A 20,727-nucleotide genomic window follows, 5' to 3' on the forward strand; every position below is an offset into this window, starting at 1 on the left:
TGTAAATTACAACATTAAATTTAAAGTTTAATTGCTAAATGCTAATTTCTCTATACATTTTAGTTTAAAAATCTATGAATTACAAGTGGTCTATACCGGTAAGGAAACAAAGAAATAAATAGATACGCTCTATAAGTAAATATTCCCCATCATTTTATAAGCAAATAATAAAAAAAAAGGAAAGATAAGGTTGTTCTGTTCTCTACAAAATAAAAGAAGCATATAGAACTATTACTGATGTATATTCGATCTTAGTTGATATAATTTTTCTCTCTCTATCTCTAGAGTTCCTCTCTTTGAGAGTTCTTATCTTTTCAGGTTTTCAAACCCTAGCACCGCCTTATCCTTCTGCCTAACCCTCCCACTTCCTCTCTAGCCTGCCTAACTTCCCTCGAGTTGGCCTTATAGGCTGCCTAACCTCCCCTTTAGCCTCCTTATGTGGCGTGTTTCCTTGCCAAACCTCGCCACTTGTCAACTTGCATGCTTTGTCCTCTTCTTATAATTACCCGGTTTTCATGCTTAGCTTTTATTTACCTTCTTACTGATAATCAATCCTTCAAACCTCTCTTTTTCCATGGCTTCATCATCATCAACCTGTTCTGCTCCATGTCGGGATGGAGTATGTATGTAACTCCCTCCTCATTTATGTGTCGATTTCACTGATATTGATGAGCGCATGACGCTTTTGGGAAAACTTCAGGATCAGCGTTATCTAGAAATTGCTCGGATTTTGGCGGTTGTTACTGCTAAATGGAAGTTGAATGGTACTGTTTCTGTTTGCCGCTTCGAGCCATTTTATCTTTTCACTTTCTCTTCCAAGCAGGATTATTCCTATTTCCGTCAAAGACAAACTGTCAACTTCGAAGGTAGCTTGCTCGTTTTCCATCCCCTCTCGTCTAATTCGATTCCTGACAATCTGTTGTTTCATATTGTTCTCATTTGGGTTCGGGCGAAACATCTTCCTTTTCATTTGAAGAATACTTCAGTTGCTGCGTTCCAGTTGTCCCATGTTGGTGATATCTGTGAAGAAGAATCGTATCCGTCTCTGCTTCCTCCATGCAACTTTGTTCGTGTCAAAGTCTGGCTTGATCTTTCAAAACCTCTTATTCCGGGCTATTATTTGGCTTTAAATGAACGGGAGCATCAATGGATAGCGTTCTCTTACGAAGGTATTTTTATTTTTTGTAAGACTTGTGGTCAGGTTGGTCATCGTGTATCTTTCTGTCCCACCAACAAGGTTGCCGGCACTCGCTCTATTTGTGCCCGTATGGACGAGCTTGCTGCTCGTGGCTTGGTTGTTCTTCATGGTCCCCTGGTTCTTCTTTTTATTCTACGGAAATAATGGGTCTTCCACCACGGTATAAATATATTAACTCAGTTGTTGATTTCACTGTTAATGGTGACTTAGTTATTATGGATTCGGGGGGTGCATCCCCTGTTTTTTTGTTTCTCAAGCTCTGACTCGGATGATGCAGATGATATTGGGACCTCTTCTGTGGCTCCAACAAATTTCAGGTTCATGAGGACCTCTCTCGGGAAGTGCTTTTGGAATCGTATCCAGTGCTGCGTGGACCTTCTTTTGATCCACCATCTTCATCTGGTTACGTAACTCCTGCTACTTCTGTTCATCCTCCATCACCTTCGTTCCGCATGCACGTCCCTGAATACGATATGGAGGATTCCCCAATGTTGGGCCTTCAAGCTCCCTTGCTTCCTTCGCAGGCTATTGATATTAGTTGCCTTTTTCGTGACTCGCTCGCTTCTTCTTCTGCTGCTGATGTGGCTCCTATGGACCCAGATACTAGGGCGGTGACTCTGGTTTACAAACGAAAGGTAAACTTTGGTCTTAACCGTTGTAGTAAAGCGTCTTTTAAACGCACCAACCGAACATCATTTTTTGATTTAGAATGTAAGACGGACCTAGTATCAACCTCTCCTGAGTAGATATTAGCTCCATCTTTTATTCCTCATTTTTCCTATTTTTGTCCTAATGCTCCTGATAAGTTTACTGTGACCATGAGGTCCCCTGCTAAGTGAATTTTCAGTTCCCTTGGTGTTGAATGTATGGAGCATCTGCCTCCCAAGCGGTTTCGTCCAAATGAGCTTTTTCTTTTTCTTTTGGTTTCTCATCCTCTAACTGTTTCTTTTTTGTCATGTACCAGAGATGAAGACTTGGTTGTTGATGGTCTGGTGGCGGACCTTAATTCGCCACCCGTTTTGCAATGATAATATTTTGCTGGAATTGTAGGGGATTAGGAGAGACGGATGATCCTACAATTCCTTTTCTGTTTTGATGTATCCATCAATATTATCCATTAATTTTGTTTTTGCAAGAAACTATGACTTCGGTATCATCTGCTGCATCTATGACATCTCATCTTGGACTCCCTCATTTTTGTGGCACCGACTCTGTTGGCCGTAGTGGGGGCCTTCTTTTGCGTTGGGATGATTCTGTTGTAATTATATCTCTTAGTCTTCACCCTCACTTTATTTCGTGAAATTAAGTCTAGTTGTAAACACTTTATGTAAAAATCATGATATGTATGTGATGTTTATATATGGTGAACCTGCTTTTGAGTTTAGACTACCTTTATGGAACACAATTACTGAATTGATATCTGGTCTGTCTCTTTTTCTGATTATTGGTGATTTTAATCAAATTGAAATGCATTCTGATAAATTAGGTGGATCAAATGTAATTCGCGGACAACAGGATTTCACCTACTGGCGACTTGACAATTCTTTGCTTGATGTTCCTTTTTTTGGCCCTCCGTATACTTGGTTGAATAATCGATCAGATGGTCAGCTTATTATGGAAAGACTCGACCGTGCTTATGCCAATAATGACTGACTACACCTTTTCCCTGCTGCCTTGGTTATACATCTACCCATTCTCATTTCGGACCATGCTCCGATTATCCTCAAGTTTTTTCCTTCTACAAAGGTTCGCAGACGCCCGTATCGCCTTAATAATTGGTGCTTGAATTCACCAGCGATTGCCCAAATGGTTGATAAAGAATGGCAAATATCTCTTCCTGGCTCTCCAATGTATGTGTTATCCAGACGGCTTGCGGCGGTTCGATTTGCTATAATGCAATGGGTGATTCATCATCGGCTCTCCTATGGTATTAACTGGTCTGATATTCATAATAAAATTTACTACTCCGGCACTCAGATTATAGATGTCCAGTCAGCAACATCTTTTCAACATTTTCGTTCTTCTCAATTGGAATTCTTCAGACGCAACATGCTTATTGGTTACAACGAGCAAAATTGAAAAATGAGATTCTCGATGGCCTCCCATCTTGTTTCTTATATTCCCGAGTTAAACAACGATCTTCACATCAGCGTATCCTTGCTTTACTTTCTCGCTCGGGGGAATGGTTATATAACCCTGACCAGATTTCGTTGGAGATTACTTCTTTCTTCCAGGACCTCCTATGTTCTACACCTCCTCAAGATCCTGGCTCACCAAAAAGTTTTATTGACCCTTTGCTTTCGTCACTTGATCTTCCAATGCTTAGATCAGAAGACTGTTTGTTATTATCGGCTCCTTTCTCTGAAACTGATATTGTACATGCTCCCAATGGTATGGATGGATCGAAGTCACCTGGGCTTGATTGTATTACCACGAAATTTTTCCAGATTTATTGGCCCTAGATTGGTCAGTTGGTTACTTTGGCTCTTCTTCGATTTCTTAATACGGGCGTTATATTGAAAGAATGGAATAACACCCATATTATTCTTATCCTTAAAGTGGAGAAACCGGAGCTGATCTCTCAGTATCGTCCTATCAGTCTCTACAATGTTGTCTATCGCCTGGCTTCCAAGTACCTTGCCAATCGACTCAAGCTTGTTATTTCATCAGTTGTTTCGGAAACTCAACAGGCTTTTGTCCTTTCTCGGCTTATGTCAGATGGATGTCTTATTACACATGAAATTATGCATTATCTTAATAAGACTAAGAAGGGTTCAATTTCTTATGCAGCTCTGAAGCTTGACATGCACAAAGCGTTTAATCGCGTTTCCTGGTCTTTCCTTATTGCGGTAATGAAAAAATTCGGTTTCCCTATCTTTTAACAAAATATTGTCTGGGAATGCATCTCCACTGTCACTTATAATATCCTTATTAATGGCGAGCCCTCTAGTACTTTTAGACCTTCTTGCGGCCTGAGGCAAGATGATCCGCTTTCCCCATATTTGTTTATTTAGTGTATGGAGATTTTGTCCTGCCAATTGCGCGCTTCAGAAAAGGGTTGGAACCATACACGGCCTCAAGATTTCTCAGTATGTTCCTCCTATCACCCATCTTTTTTTATGCTAACAATGCCTTTAGTTGCTGTAAAGCTACTCCAAGTTATTTTGAGGCCTTCCAGGATTTGTTTCGTTGTTTCGAGCTTGCCTTAATATAGATGATAAATCTTTTATTAAATTCAGTCCAAATGCACTGACTGATTTCAAATCGCATATGGCTTCCATACCCAAGATGAAGACGTCTACTTGATTTGGAAATTATTTTCGTGTCCCAGTCGATCTTCCTTTAAAGAAGTCTTTAGTGTTTCAACCACTTGTGGACAAGATGACAACTCGTATTATTGCTTGGTCTTCTCTTCATCTCAGTCAGCCTTGTAAACTGCTCATCATCAACTATTCTTTTGGGTTCAATCCGATATTTGGTGACATCCATACATTTTCCAATTGGGATTTGTAAGAAGATTGACTCTTTGATTGCATCTTTTTGGTGGCGTAAAGATGTTCGACACAGATCTATTCATTGGCTTTCTAGGGACTCTTTGCAGCTTCCTCGTGAGAATGGTGGGCTTGATTTAAAGTCTGTCTCGCTGTTAAATCAGGCTTCCCTTATGAAGAATTTTTGGCGTATTCATCATCAACCCTCTGGTTTATTATCAAAATTTATGATCCCCAAATACAGGAAGGATTTACCTATTCCCGCTTCGAAATCGAAAGTCTCCCATCCTTCTTTTTTATGGTATGGCTTATGTCGCGCAGCTACTGCTTTCTCTCCTGCTTTATCCTGGAAACTTGGTAACAGTGCCTCTGTTGATTTGTTTAGAAGTCGATGGTTATTGGGAATGTTCCATCTGTGCGACCATCTTCTTCTGCTGACTAGCCGGTGCTTTCTACTCTGCTCACTAAGTTAGGTAATTGGGATCATAGTGCAGTTTTCCGGGTTTTTGAGTCTTCTTGTGCCAAGATTATGCTTGCTATGGAACCACCTCATATTGATATCGAAGATTTCCACTACTGGAAGTTCACAGAGGATGGAGTTTACACAGTTCGATCAGGTTATTCTTTCTTAATGTAACAACAATCCTTTTCCTGCTCACCCTAGTTTTATTCTGCCTTTCCGTGGAAAGTTCTTTGGGGTATTCGGTGCTCTCCTAAGTTACCTATTCTTGTTTGGTGCATAGTACATAATATCCTTCCCTCGTTAGATAATCTTTCTCTTCGTGGCATTTAGGTTAGTACTTCCTGTGTTTTTTGTCACTCTTTTTCCAAGTCTCTAGATAATTTATTCCGCACTTGTACTGTTTCTCGACATGTGTGGCTATCTTCGGCTCTTGGCCTTAATTCTGTGGCTAACCCTGCAGTCCCCTTGCAACGATGGCTTGCTGATCATATTGGGTATTTTCACAGGCTCAAGGATAATGTCGATCGTTGTTTGCTTCACTTTCTTTGTATTATTAAGGCCATTTGGATGGTTCGCAACTCTGTCATCTTTGAGGAATGCACTGTCAACCCGGCTCAGATATTATATCTCTCTGATTACCTTCTTGTCACTCACTCACAGCTGCCAACACTTTGGCCTTTTCATTTGAAGAAAAACAATTTGCTTTCCATATCGAGCTATGACCATGATCTGCCTATTTCTGCTGTTTCTTACTATATTCTGGTACGCAGGTCATCTCCTGGGGATTAGTTCATCATTTCTACATGGGACTCTCTCACTGGCACTCCTTTTACGCATTTCGTTGTGCTTCCTCTTTTTTCGCGGCAACTACGAAAGGACTCTTACTCATCATGTACAGGGCCCAGTCTGCTTCATTACCTTCCGTCTCCTTCTGGGTTACGTCTAAAAAATTATCCGCTGTTCTGGCCTCCACAAAGCCTATACCAATAGAATTGCGTCACTCCTTGTGCGCAATTCGCAATTTCCTTCATATGTTTGTTCATTGGTCAGTTCGCTTGGCTACTGGCTGATCTGTTTTCCTGTAATCAACACTGTTTGTTTGTTTATTTGCTTTAATATATGAAGTTCATTATTGTCAAAAAAAAAACATATAAATACGGTCTATGTAGTAATTGGGTTAGTTTCTGAAATGGAACAATACGGTAAAAGTTTCCCATTTGGATTGGGTTTCCCAAGCTATAAGCAACCCGTAAGACGTTGGATTAGATTTTCGGAATTGGATTCGAACAACTCAGAGGGTCTAAGGCCCTATTCTTTTTGGATTTTTAGAGCTGAATCGAATCGAGCTGAGCCGAGCCGAATCGAATCGAATGGAGCGAGGAATCAAGTGAATCGAATCGAATGGAGCGAGTGAATCGAATCGGGACAGGGGCCGTGATGTGTGTGTGGACCTGGCCGGGTCTTCCCCTTTGACTCAGTCTGAGATGTCTGATTTCGTACCCGGACATGTGGTGGTTGATGCTGCTTGGCGCAAATGCGCCAAGTACCAGGGCTTATGTTCGGCGATCGGTTATGGTTTCTTACCTTTTTCTTTCTCTTCTTTGGGGGAGTTGGAGGCGGATGCCGTTGCTCTGCTCAAGCGGATTCAGAAATATTCTCTGTCTCAGGATGCCGGAGCGCGCTGCTGCTGCTTTTATTTTCACTAGACTTAGCTTTGCTATTGCTAAGGGGGTGGGCGCCCAGATTGTATCTCGGCTACCCACCAATTTCTTGTAAACTTTTGATAGATTGATTAATAAAAGTTTGCGTTCCCAAAAAAATAATAATAATAATAATAATAATAATAATATTATTATTATTATTATTATTATTATTATTATTATTATTATTATTATTATTATTATTATTATTATTATTATTATTATTATTATTATTTGCAAGAAGTTATAATCCTTTATTTATCCATAATTTGGGGAAAAAGAAAGGATAAAATATTACAAAAGAATAGCCCTTATAGCCTAAAAGAAAGGCTAAGAAGAATGCAAAGCAGTAAGAAAGCGATGAGAGCTACTAGTAGAGGATCTAAAAAGTAAAGACACAAAAACAGTTAGTTTAGCTTGATAGAGCAGCTCCTTCACAGTATGCTCCTGGTCACTGAAAATCCTGCAATTGCGTTCTTTCCAGATTGTATAAATGGCACAAGTAAAGCTGTTAAGCACCCAGATATGCTTCCATTGCCTTCGAGAATTCCTGTGCAGGCACCAGTCCAACATATGTTTATAGTTGTTACTTCGACTAGTAAGATGAGCCCAGGTCATTAGTTCTTGCCAAAGCATCCGTGAAAAAGAGCAAGCAAAGAAGAGATGGTCATGGGTTTCATTATCCTGCTTGCAGAGGATACATCTATTAGGAATGATTAATCCTTTCAATATTAAGTTGTCCACAGTCGCCAGTTTTTGTTGACAAGCCAGAGAGGAGATAATGCTATGTCTTGGAACCACCACCTTATGGGAAAGGCCCTTATGCCATCAGATAGTAGGACTGCAAGGCCTAAACCAGTTATAAGCAGCTGAAACATTAAACTTATCAACACAACACCAGCTTTGGAGTAGAGCCCTTGCAGCTAAAGGGGAGCCAGTAGCAGTCAGCAGATCATCCTTGACATTGAGGATACTCCGGAAACTTTCACTAAATCTATCCTGAACAATGGTATCCCAAATAGAACAGTGAGAGAGATTATAAGCAGTATGCCAGACATTCCATAGCTCCTGGGGAGGCTTATCAAGCAACCACAACCATTTAGAGATTAGAGCTTTGTTCCAAGAAAGAAGCTCCTTAACACCAAACCCTCATTCAGCTGGAGGAGAGCAGATACTAGACCGGCTCTTAGCAACCATCTTTTTGTCAGTAGCTTGGATATTACAGAAGAAGTTTTTGCATAATTTGTTGATGGTTTTAATCACACACTCTTGGGAAGCAAAACGCTGGCACACCAAAATTTTCAAGACCGAAGACTTCTGTGTTAAGGAGTTGAAGTCTACCTGCATAAGATAGTAATTTTCAAGACCAGTGGTGAATGAAAGCTTGAATTTTGTTTATTAGCATACCATACATATCCATAGTGGTGCGAGCAGTGTTCAAAGGTAAACCAAGGTATCTGAAAGGAAAACATCCTTCAGAGAACCCAGAGGTGAGCAGAATTTGGGTCTTAATGCTAGATTGGACTCCACCAAAATGAATTTCAGTTTTATCCACAATGGCATAAAGCCCAGACCAGCATGAAAAACTTGTTAGAGCATTAGTAACCGCCTGAACAGAGGGCACATCACCCCTGATAAAGATCATAAGGTCATCTGCAAAGATGAGGTGAGTGAGCCCCATTTTTGAGCATTTTGGGTGAAGGTAGTGTAACACCTCCATACTCCAAATGCCTTACCAGGACCACTTAAAGCATGGGAGTGCTACCATCTCGGTTACCCGAGGCAATGATAATCAAAAGACAATAAGGAAACATAATTAAATAGTAAATAAAGTTTTAAGTGATTACATGCCAACTTCAAAACTAATAAATGAAATACAAGGTTGTCAAAACTGTCTACTATCAAAACTATAAAATGTCTGACACAGCAGAAAACTTCTAAACTGCAACGTGGTGACTCATCCCAACTATCCCATAAGCATCGTCTCATACCTGCTCAATAACTGCTCACCACCCCCGAATGGATCACAGTTTTTAAAACATTTAAACGGGGTTAGTACTAATTACACAAAATCAACAGCTGCAATAAAACGATAATACAAACAACTCAATTCCAACATCTCAGTCACCACAACTCCACCCTATCTCCACATATCTGACTACACACTGAAGTGTGTAGTTCTGCCAGAGTACCCGTCGTAACAAGTACTCCTGACCGCCAGTGGGGGACCGCTGCCGTTCCCACCTAAGCCCCGCTCATCTTATCCGAGCGATAAACCCATGTCCATTAATGTGCACATCCCTTCGGTGGCGGGTTCCTCAGAAGGTGAATCAAGGGCGTGAAGCCACTCCCGCAAGTGACCCCACTAAACCAGGGATGCACCCCGAAGATCACAGACAGTTATACGATAATCACAATACTTCTACCAACAATCACCAAATCAGAATCCAATACGATAATTACTCAAATAACAACAATATTACCAACATCAATACCAACAAAGCCATGTAACTAATACTGAGTAGGGAAACCCTACCTGAAATGCAACACCACAGACGGTCTTAGCAGCTAATCAGAATCTTTCATCTACGAAACCTCCTCCTATAACATACATACATACATACATACATACATACATACATACATACATACATACATACATACATACATACATACATACATACATACATACATACATACATACATACATACATACATACATACATACATACATACATACAATTACCACCACATACATACAAATCACCCAAAACCCCCAAATCACCCAATTAGGGTTTTAAAGAAACTCAACGAAACCCAACATAAATGGTACAAGGAACTTACCCACGACGATCGCAACGATATAAAGAACAAGATGATCCGACACTCCTAGCCTTGGGGATTTGCTAATGATGCGACGAAAGCAACTTACGTAACTCCTCTTCTTCTCAATTAGGTTTTTAGAATATTAAAATAGATTAAGAAAAGTGACGGTCATCTTTATATATTAATCTCGCATCAATAACAAAACCTGTCAAAACTCAGCCCGTAAACTCACTTACTCGATCGAGTAAGTGACTTACTCGATCGAGTGACCCTTACTCGATCGAGTCCCCAACTTACTCGATCAAGTACCCTACAGGCAGACTACTATTTTGCATAAAAAGCTACTTACTCGACAGAGTAATCCCCACTCAATAGAGTACCCATAGACATAGAAAATCGTAGTATTACAGTCTTCCCTCCTTAAAAGGAACTTCGTCCCCGAAGTTTAACCCATACTAAAAAAAAATATACTAACTCGATCAAGACACAACAACGAAGCTAAGAACTCAAAACAAAACTCCAACCTACAAAACATGAATTCGTAACACCAATTCCACCAACTATTCCTACCTCCACAACATGGCTCGCGATGTCGTATCAACTACATTATATATCTCTCGACACTAACTCCATACACTACCACTATCGTCCACAAACGTTGCTAGCTCCGTAACATATCATCCACTAGAAAATCCAATATCAAGACACTCATAAACATCAAACAAAATGTTACATTCTACCACCCTTAAAAGGAACTCCGTCCTCGAAGTTTACTCCCACTCATAACATCATCATCCAACTTTCAACACTATCGAACTCATAAACATCATCATCCAACTGTCAACACTATCGAAATATTCTCACACTCCTAAATATCACACTACTACAAGCACGACCATGACCTTTAATAAAATCAATCACAACAGAGATCCATCCTTTATGCTACACCAACACTCTACTTCCAATTATACTACAACATGCACAACCATAACCGTCACTTTTCTTAATCTATTTTAACATTCTAAAAAGCTAATTGAGAAGAAGAGGAGTTACGTAAGTTGCTTTCGTCGCATCATTAACAAAACCCGTCAAAACTCAGCCCGTAAACTCACTTACTCGATTGAGTAAGTGACTTACTCGATCGAGTTATCCTTACTCGATCGAGTCCCCAACTTACTCGATCGAGTACCCTACATGCAGACTACTGTTTTGCGTAAAAAGCTACTTTCTCGAGAGAGTAAGCCCACTCGATAGAGTACCCATAGACATAGAAAACCGTAGTATTATAGTCTTCCCTCCTTAAAAGGAACTTCGACCCCGAAGTTCAACCCACACTCAAAAACAAACATACTAACTCAATGAAGACACAACAACGCAACTAAGAACTCAAAACAAAACTCCAACCTACAAAACATGAATTCGTAACACCAATTCCACTAACTATTCCTACCTCTACAACATGGCTCACGATATCGTATCAACTACATTATATCTCTCTCGACACTAACTCTATACACTACCAGCTACCGTCCACAAACGCTGCTAGCTCCGTAACATATTTTCCACTAGAAAATCCAATATCAAGACACTTATAAAGATCAAACGGAATGTTACATTCTACCACCCTTAAAAGGAACTTCGTCCTCGACGTTTACTCCCACTCATAACATCATCATCCAACTTTCAACACTATCGAACTCATAAACATCATCATCTAACTGTCAACACTATCGAAATATTCTCACACTCCTAAACATCACACTATTACAAGCACGGCCATGACCTTTAATTAAATCAATCACAACAGAGATCCATCCTTTATGCTACACCAACACTCTACTTCCAATAATACTACAACATGCTCAACCATGAAACTCTCTTTTATCGCATCCTACCCCTCTTAAGATAAATGTTACGTCCTCGTAACTCACTAATACTAAATCCTTGGCCATATCTTCTCATTATCCTCATCACCATCGCATGTCAAAGGTAACCGCCTATAATCTAAACACTCACCATTCCTATATCCCTTTGCTCTCTTACTTAAACAGCTCTGGTACCTCAATTCATTCGGCAGACCACCTAACCTATACCACAAAATCCTTAGCTTAACCAAAACTTCAATTCTTCCACATTATTTTAGAACGATATACTCCTCTATACAAAGAACCTATCTCCAAAAGTATAACTCACGATCCACGCTTATTACCCACACTCACACTAGATCTCCAAGTTCCTTTCTTTCATTACCGCAAACCCCTCCACAACTTAACGTGAAACTAATTCCCAACACCCTATACTCACTGTCTCAATAAAATATTATGAACTATCTGCATCTTTCAGATCCGTAAAACACCTGTTCCACAAATCACTTTCCATTACTATGTCTACCAATGCCTCATCTAAAACGAGATCAAAATTATTGTAACAACCTCTTACAACTGTGTCCCATCAACAGAATATCGTTATACCATGCCGGCAACATAAACATACACAACTCTCTTCCATATCATACTCTACCCTCACTCCCAAGCTGAAACTTTGTAAGAAACATCAATAAGTAAAACAACCATCTATCTGTCCAAAGTGAAACTCACAGGAAAAGCAAAAATCAAAATAACAACTATGTATAACTGGTATGTAATTTCGAAACTCGAATCGTAATCTTCCCGCCTACTCCACCACAACCGGTGACGACATCGCAACACCGCTACCAACAACCGCACCGCAGCGCGAAAATACCCGCATCACAACACGAAGTACCGTGCCCGGGTCACCACCCGAGGCACAACAACCACATCAATAGACATCACAACTACATACAATTCCCATAAACACTAACTCAGTATAATTTTCCGGACAAGAAAACTTACTCAAAACTGCTTTACTAGATCATAACACAACATATTATATGGAAAAACAGACAAGAATCTCATGAATACCATCCATACCTTTTTACGGAATAAACATATATCATGAATACACATACAAGTATAACTTGCCATGCCAGATCAATCAAATTATTACATTTTTTAATATCATTCCTTTAGGTTACCATACTCAACATATAGAACATTCAGATAACAACTTTATAACTATCACACCATACCACTTCTCGTGAGGTCAGAACTTCACACAAACATTTATACACATCATAGACCCATAATCACATCCAACTAATCAGTCCTGATCACGTAAGTTACCACCTGATAAAGGTTACCTCTCGCCCGAGCTTTACTCGTATGCCCCTCATAACACATTCTCCCATTCGCATGACCATCACCTCCTGCTAAAGAGAATCATACTATTAACACTCAACTACTAGCAACCGCCTCCTATAACCACATCTTATACTTCCTCACAACCAAATACATCAATCGGGTCTCTAAAAAATCAGCCTCTTTAGAATGGCCATCTTTCCTATTTATCATCACCCTTAACCAGTAGTGACAACACCTCAACACCACCATCGTTCGGACATCAAGCCTTTTACACTCATCTTTGAACATCATGGTTTCTTTCCTATGTTTGGTTAACATCCTAAATAACGAACATCAAACCCATCAACAAAATTACCTCAACATTATTTCCAATTCCATCCTTAATTGTATCGTCACCCAACTCACCACCAAGATCTCATATCGTGCAAATTCTTTACCCCGCTTTTTACTTTCCTTAATTCCTCGAAACTCATGATTAACATGTTGTCCTGGAACTCCTATATAACCGTTAACTCAAATCCTAATGATAGTATCATACATATCGACGATTCCATACTTTTATATCACATAACTCCGGTAAACATTCTCCTAGTTTACTCCCGTTTTTTTTTTACACTCGACAAAAACAATTAACCATTTAACTCCTTATTACTTCTATCTAACTCTTTAGTGCTCCGGTTACCTTCTCATTGCTCCAAAACTCACATCTCATTATTTCATATCAGTACCATCTCACTCTTTCTTACCATGGATTTTCTCTTATCATGCTATCACTCAACTTATCACCAATCAGTTTCCTCTAGAATCCCAAAACTCGTTTCATACCGTTAATTGCTCAAGGAAATCACACAATAGTTTCACCTCTTGATAATACAAATTCTCAAACTCATTCACTATCTTCAAGTCCACGTCACGACATGTCTCCATTAAGTTCACTATATACCACTCTTCTCCATCCCTTTACAACGAACTTTCATTACATATATTCTTAACCAACACAATTCCTAACCAAATACCTCCATAATTCCTTACGCCTCTCAAGTTGCTACTATCCACATCCTTGCTTTCAATCTATTCATTCTCACGTTCTTAGCCTTACGTCATCCCTTGCCCACATTCACTTACTTTTTCATTACTCAACACACAATCATATCACTCATCTCATCTCACAAAACATGCTATATGCAACAATTAAGCCTTACCAATCTTCCTTTTTCTCTTTCCACTATCTATCACAACCACATATAACTCATGTCCTACTCACCGAACTCTTACTCACCATAGGTGCCACGCCTTACACCATAAGATTGAGTAACTTACGCATCAGGACCAACACATAGGTAAGACAATGCATATAGAAGCCGAAAAACACCTTTGAATTAAACATAATATGCAACGAGGTCAAAAGATAAGCATCTGACCCAAAACAGGGGTCGCTAGATCGAGTACAGGCCACTCGATCGAGTAAGTGACTTACTCGATCGAGTATGTGAAGGTCATAGGCACGTAAAACAAATTACCAGGGCTACTCGATCGAGTAAGGGTTAGTCAATAGATTAACAAGAGGTGCACTCGATCGAGTGAGGACCACTCGACCTCACTCGATCGAGTACCCTACGCATTTCTAAGCACTGTCCGATATTCGTAAAACGGTCATATCTCACTCGTTTCTTGGTCATTTTGGACGTGTGACAAATCGTTAGAATCGTAACAGACAAGTTATCACCTCCAATTATAATCACATTAAAATCATTTATGCATCTCAAGTTATAACAGTTTAAAGACAACTTCGCTGTAATTAGACGACATAACTATTCGATTTTTACTTCCAAACAACTTAAACAACAACAAGGTAAACAAAAACAACTCAATACTCATAAAACCAGTATCCCTAACCAGATGTTACTATTTTCAAAGCCAAACAATAACTTCAATCATGCACATATATTATTCAACTTACCACTCATGTAATGCCCGCACGCTTTTACTCTATAACCTTACGTAAGAACAATGACATAATATATAACATCAAATTCCCATTCATGTGTTACTAACATATCAACATTATAAAAATCCACTTCAGTCATATAAACATGCTTAAATCCTGAAATCATATTCTTATGCAACATTATCCATCATCCATCATACACTTTATGTAACGCATGCATATAATATATAACTTTACGGAAACAAAATCATGTATAACCATATCACATCGCCTAATCTCATCTTACTAAGATTGCCACATTACAAATCATTCATCCTGCAACATCATTATTCATCACATATTATCATATATGAACTACTTCCTTTTTCCACCACATCATTCATCATTCTCATATACTTTTCCAACAATTCCAACCAACATTGTAAACCAACTATCATGCAACATGCCTATTTACAACACTTTATCATTTACCACAGTTCCCATTCCACCACAATTATTTTCTAACATTTCTATACAACACACCATCCAACATACGCAATAGAACATTAGCAAACACATAGCGATCCCATGACACCCCATAGTGACCGGTTCAAAGTTGTAGGGCGAGTTCGCGACTTTAGGACGTCTCCCAAGTCTTTGCATTAGCTCCTAACAACTCCTACCCGGGTTCATTTTAATTTTGACTCTCTAGATTCATTGGGTTCATTAGTTACAAGTTTCAAGATCGTCGCACTGATACCACTTTGTAACACACCCATACTCCAAGTACCTTACTAGGACCACTTAAGGAATGGGAGTGCTACCATCTCGGTTACCCGAGGCAATGATAATCAAAAGACAATAAGGAAACATACTTAAATAGTAAATAAAGTTTTAAGTGATTACATGCCAACTCCAAAACTAATAAATGAAATACAAGGTTTTCAAAACTGTCTACTATCAAAAACTATAAAATGTCTGATACAATGGAAGACTTCTAAACTGCAACGTGGTGACTCATCCCAACTATCCCATACTCATCGTCTCATACCTGCTCAATAACTGCTCACCACCCCTGAATGGATCACCACAGTTTTTAAAACATTTAAACGGGGTCAGTACTAATTATACAAAATCAACAGCTGCAATAAAACGATAATACAAACAACTCAATCCAAAATCTCAGTCACCACAACTCCACCCTATCTCCACATATCTGACTACACACTGAAGTTTGTAGTCCTGCCATATAACCCATCGCAACAAGTACTCCTCACCGCCAGTGGGGGACCCCAGTCGTTCCCACCTAAGCCCCGCTCATCTTATCCGAGCGATAAACCCATGTCCATTAATGTGCACATCCCTTCTGTGGCGGGTTCCACAGAAAGCGAATCAAGGGCATGAAGCCACTCCCGCAGAAGCCACTCCCGCAAGTAACTCCACTCAGCCAGGGACGCACCCCGAAGATCACAGACAGTTATACGATAATCACAATACTTCTACCAACAATCACCAAATTAGAATCTAATATGATAATTACTCAAACAACAACAACATTACCAACATCAATACTGTTTTGTGTGGATTTTGCGCAAGGCGAAATCAGGTCAGGGTAGATTTCAGTAGGGTTAACTAGCTCTAAATGGTCTATTAGTCAGGTCGTCAGGGGGAAATATAAACTGTAAATGTAATAAAAAGAATAACAACAATAAGGCAAAGAATTTTGTACGTGGAAAACCTTTAAATGGGAAAAAACCACGGGCACCAAGCCAGGAGAGGATTTTACTATTGTATTGTATTTGGCACAAGCTAACGTAATTATCCAAGAATTATATGAGAATTTTGTATGCTATCTTCTCTTGTGGTTCTTGTTGTTGTATAAGCTCTTGTTGAACGGCTGCTTTGATCTCGTCATCAATGTGGAATATTCTCCTTAATTACCCGCAATAATTCCAAATATTACGCCCTTAATTGCCGTATTAATTGCTAGATCTTCCCGTTTAATGCTGTGCGTATATTCCTTTCATAATATTAGTTCTCGGTCTGATATCGTCCTTATATTTTGACCGTTGTCCTCTCCATGGCCTGGCGCCTATCTTCATGTGTCCTGATAGCCTGACACCTTGACAGCCTGACAATCAGGTTAGGGCGAGACATTGATCAGGGGCGTCTGCGGATTTCCAGGCCTAACAATTGCCCCTTATCTCCTTATTTTCAGTATATCAGGACAAAAATGAGGAGGTAATCTCAATCTCAGAAAAATTACTTAATGGTTGAATCATGCCTAGTCAGTTCCTATAACGGTTACTTTCTGCAGTCTATGACGCGTGTAGCTTTTACTGCAACTCTTTCAATGATTATCCATCTACTTGCGGTTGAAACCCTAATTTACTCTACTATAAATACCCGTTCACTTCATTGAGTTGATCTCCATCAGAATAATTTCCCTTATTTCTTTCTTAATAATCTTCTTTTCTAATTTTCCCTAATTTCCAATTCTCTAATCCTTAATTAATCTTCATAATTATTTAATAATGGCCGCAAAAAAGAAGTCTACCAGGGCAGTGACTCCTGGAACTCCTCCTTCCCAGAATCCTGAGGGGACTTCTTCTGAGAATTTGCCTCTTTCTTCTGCTGCTCAACCTTCCACGGTCAATAACCCGAGTGATTCTCCATTGGAGATGATCTCAATTTTCCATGGTGATTTCTAGTTCAAGCCTACGAAGGCTTTGAAAGACGATCAGACTCTTGCAAACCGTTTGAAGCTTGAGTTTGAAAAGGTGTTAAAGGATAAGGGGATCATCCCTGCTGATGCTGAAGTCTGGATCCCCGAGAATTCTCCTATTAGGGCTAACTGGGCTTGTCCTGGTTGGTTCTGTATTCATGACTGGGCATTTAGGGCAGGTTGAAAGCTTTCTTTCTCCCCTCTTATAGTTGAGGTTATCAAGGAAATTGGTGTCCCGTCTTATCAGTTGATGCCCATGGTGTGGAAGGTGGTCTGTTCTGCTGAGTACCTTTGCAAGAAACACAATATCTCGTTTTCTCTTAATGATTTGAAGGCTTGTTATGCTGTCAAAACCAACAGCCCTGGCCGTATAAGTTTTAAAGTCAGGGCTTCCACTACTCCCCTTTTAAGCAACCTGGATAGCGGCCATGACAAGAACTGGGCTGCTGGGTACATGTTTGTCAGGACCAATTCTGTGGGTCCTGATCTGGCGTATTTAAATTACGAGGCTTGTGTTGCTGGTGAGTTTTTTATCTTCCTTTTTATCCTGCATGTTTTATTTGTTAGTGAAGAAAATAAAATGAAATTTATATTAAGTCATACCTCTCACGTGTGCAGTTGATGATTGGGTTCTATCAAACCGAGTATCCCACCGCAAATATTCCCGCTTTCCTAGCTATTCCTCCTTTGGAGAGATCTTGGCCTCTCTGTTGTGGGGTTGGCCATCTTCCCCGTTGTTTGAAGGTGATGGTCTTTGCCAGGGTGGCTAAACCTTCAAAGGTGTTAGTGCCACTACCTCAGCAAGAATTCTATTTTAATTTCTTTTTCTTCTTACTCTGGCTTCCTGGTGATGTTTAGTTTATATTGCTAATATAGTATTTCGTGTTGTAGCCACCAAGTCGTCTACTCGCCTTGTCAGGTTTGGCATGGCTGACCTCTCAGCCAGGTTGGCTCAGATCAAGGAGGAAGGCTCCCAGGGAAGCGGAGATGCTGAGCCTGTTATCGATTTAACTGGACAACCTGATGCTCCTAAGGTCACTGCTATACCTGATGCTCCTGCTGAAACAAGTTCAGCAGCCCAAAAAAGAAAAATTGAAGATGTTGACATTTCTGCCCGGTCAGGGAAGTGAAGGCCAGGATGGACAATATGGAGGCTGCTAGGGTGAAGATTAGGGATTATGCTGCTTTTAAGTCGGATGTCATGCTCACCCTTGACCCTGTTGAGACTGCTACTCAGGCGGTTGCTTCAGTGGATCATTCAGTCAGCCTTTTGGCAGGTGCCCTGGCTGCTGTGAGGGAGGTAGGCTATTTTTGTTTTTATATGTATTTTGTTTGGGTATGTTTATTATTAGGGTATATTATTCATATTCTTCTTCCTGTTTTTGGTCAGGGTGTTGCGGCCTGTCTTAATAACGCCTATCAGGCTACTTCTTTGGTAGCTAGGATTGATCTGATGAGATCAGATTATGATAGGCTGAAGTCTGAACTGGATTTTGCATGGGCTGACCCGGCTGCTAAAGCTGCTGACTTTGTGAGGGTGCAGGCTGAGAGGGATGCTGCTAAGGCTGAGGCAGATTCAAGTAAGCGGCTTTTGCAGGAAGCTTTGGACCGGAATGAAGAGCTCACCCAGGAGAGGGATGACCTGGAGTTTAAGCTAGATGATGCTTCTCTTTATTTTTATATTAAGGGGAGGGCCGCTGCTATATCAGAGCCTATCGAGGCCAGGGAGAAATGGAACCCTGAAGCTGAGATGGCTTTTGCTGCTTCAAAGTATCCTAACCTGCATAATATGGGGAATGAACAAGAGGTCGATTCTCCAAGGGAGCAGGATGTTGATGCTGATCCGGCCAAGGGTGGAAGTTTTGGTACTGTTTCTAAGGAGAAGCAGTTATTTGATTTCTTTAGTTGATATTTGGCCCATCCACGGGGGGTGTCCCTGGACGAACAATTTCATTTTCTTTTTCTGTCTTTATTCAGGTCAGGGAGACTATCCCTGACCTCTATGAATATTTTGGTGCCTTTACCCCAGGGGGTAAGGGCTTTATTAATATAGGCATGGTGGCCTTTTTTGGCTGATTTAGTGTTTTTTACTTTGCTTGAGTCTGTGAGTTTTACTTTTTCCCATCCTGTTGGACCTGTCAAAATTTTTGTTTGGTTAACCTGCAAGGCATTTTTTATTTATCCTATTATTTGAAATGTCGTGAGTAATTTAACCAAGTATAGTTTTTTGCCATAATGGTTGAAGGGGTGGGAAAACCGGCATGTCAGGAGGGCTTATGTCCCCTGCCTGACTGGAGGGCTTGGTATTCGGCCTGTCAGGAGGGCTTTTAGACTAAGTGGTTGGGAGAGAACACTCTTGCACCTGTCTTGCTGCGTCCAGCCGATTGTAATCATTGGCAGTAAACCTAGTCAGGTCAGGCAATTATTTCATGTCTGATTGGTCCTGACATTTACTGTATCTGGTGATGGTTACCAACTCGTCAGGCACAGTTAAGTGCAAAGTTTTGTTTTAGAAATTCATATATAGTAGAGTAATTGATATATAGTAGAGTATCCCTCAATCCTGAATATTTATGCATATATAAACATTTATCATGTATAATTGTTCAGGATTCCAAAAGTGAGAGAAAATGGGTTAGTTAAATATATAGGTATGAGTTGCATATAGAGCATGTAAAACACGTAGTTTTTCAGGTAGCACATCAGGTTGAGTAATGATATGAGTTTGTACCTGGTTGTAGCCTGATCTAGTCTTTACATATGGAATAATTTTAAATGGGTTACATTCCAGGATCTTGGGATTATTTCTCCTTCTAGTGTTTGGAGCCTGTATGCTCCTTGTCCAACAATTGAATCAATTAACTAAGGGCCTTCCCATGTGGGGGCCAGCTTGCCTGCTGATTTTACTTTTTTATTCGGAAAAAATCTGCGTAAGACGAGGTCTCCTTCTCTGAAAACTCTGATTTTGACATTTTTGTTGTAAGTCCTGGCAACTACTTGTTGGTATGATGCTATCCTGATTTTGGCAGCATCTCTTAGCTTTTCTATTAGAATCAGGTTATCTTGCATCAGGTCTCTATTTGCTTCAACATTGTTCAGGTTGTACCTTGATGTTGGCACCCGTACTTCTGCAGGAATGACAGCTTCACAGCCATACACCAAAGAATAAGGTGTTT

General features: G+C 40.0%; 1 protein-coding gene across 1 annotated transcript; it reads left to right on the forward strand.

The window, feature by feature from the left end:
* The first annotated feature begins 676 nt into the window (after positions 1–676).
* Positions 677–1,342, forward strand: LOC141595452 (uncharacterized). The gene has a single exon (XM_074415421.1). It carries the CDS (start codon positions 677–679, stop codon positions 1,340–1,342), a length of 666 nt encoding a protein of 221 aa, XP_074271522.1.
* The last annotated feature ends 19,385 nt before the right edge of the window (positions 1,343–20,727 follow it).

The sequence above is a fragment of the Silene latifolia genome, chromosome 8 (assembly GCF_048544455.1).
Source record: "Silene latifolia isolate original U9 population chromosome 8, ASM4854445v1, whole genome shotgun sequence".
NCBI lineage: Eukaryota > Viridiplantae > Streptophyta > Magnoliopsida > Caryophyllales > Caryophyllaceae > Silene > Silene latifolia.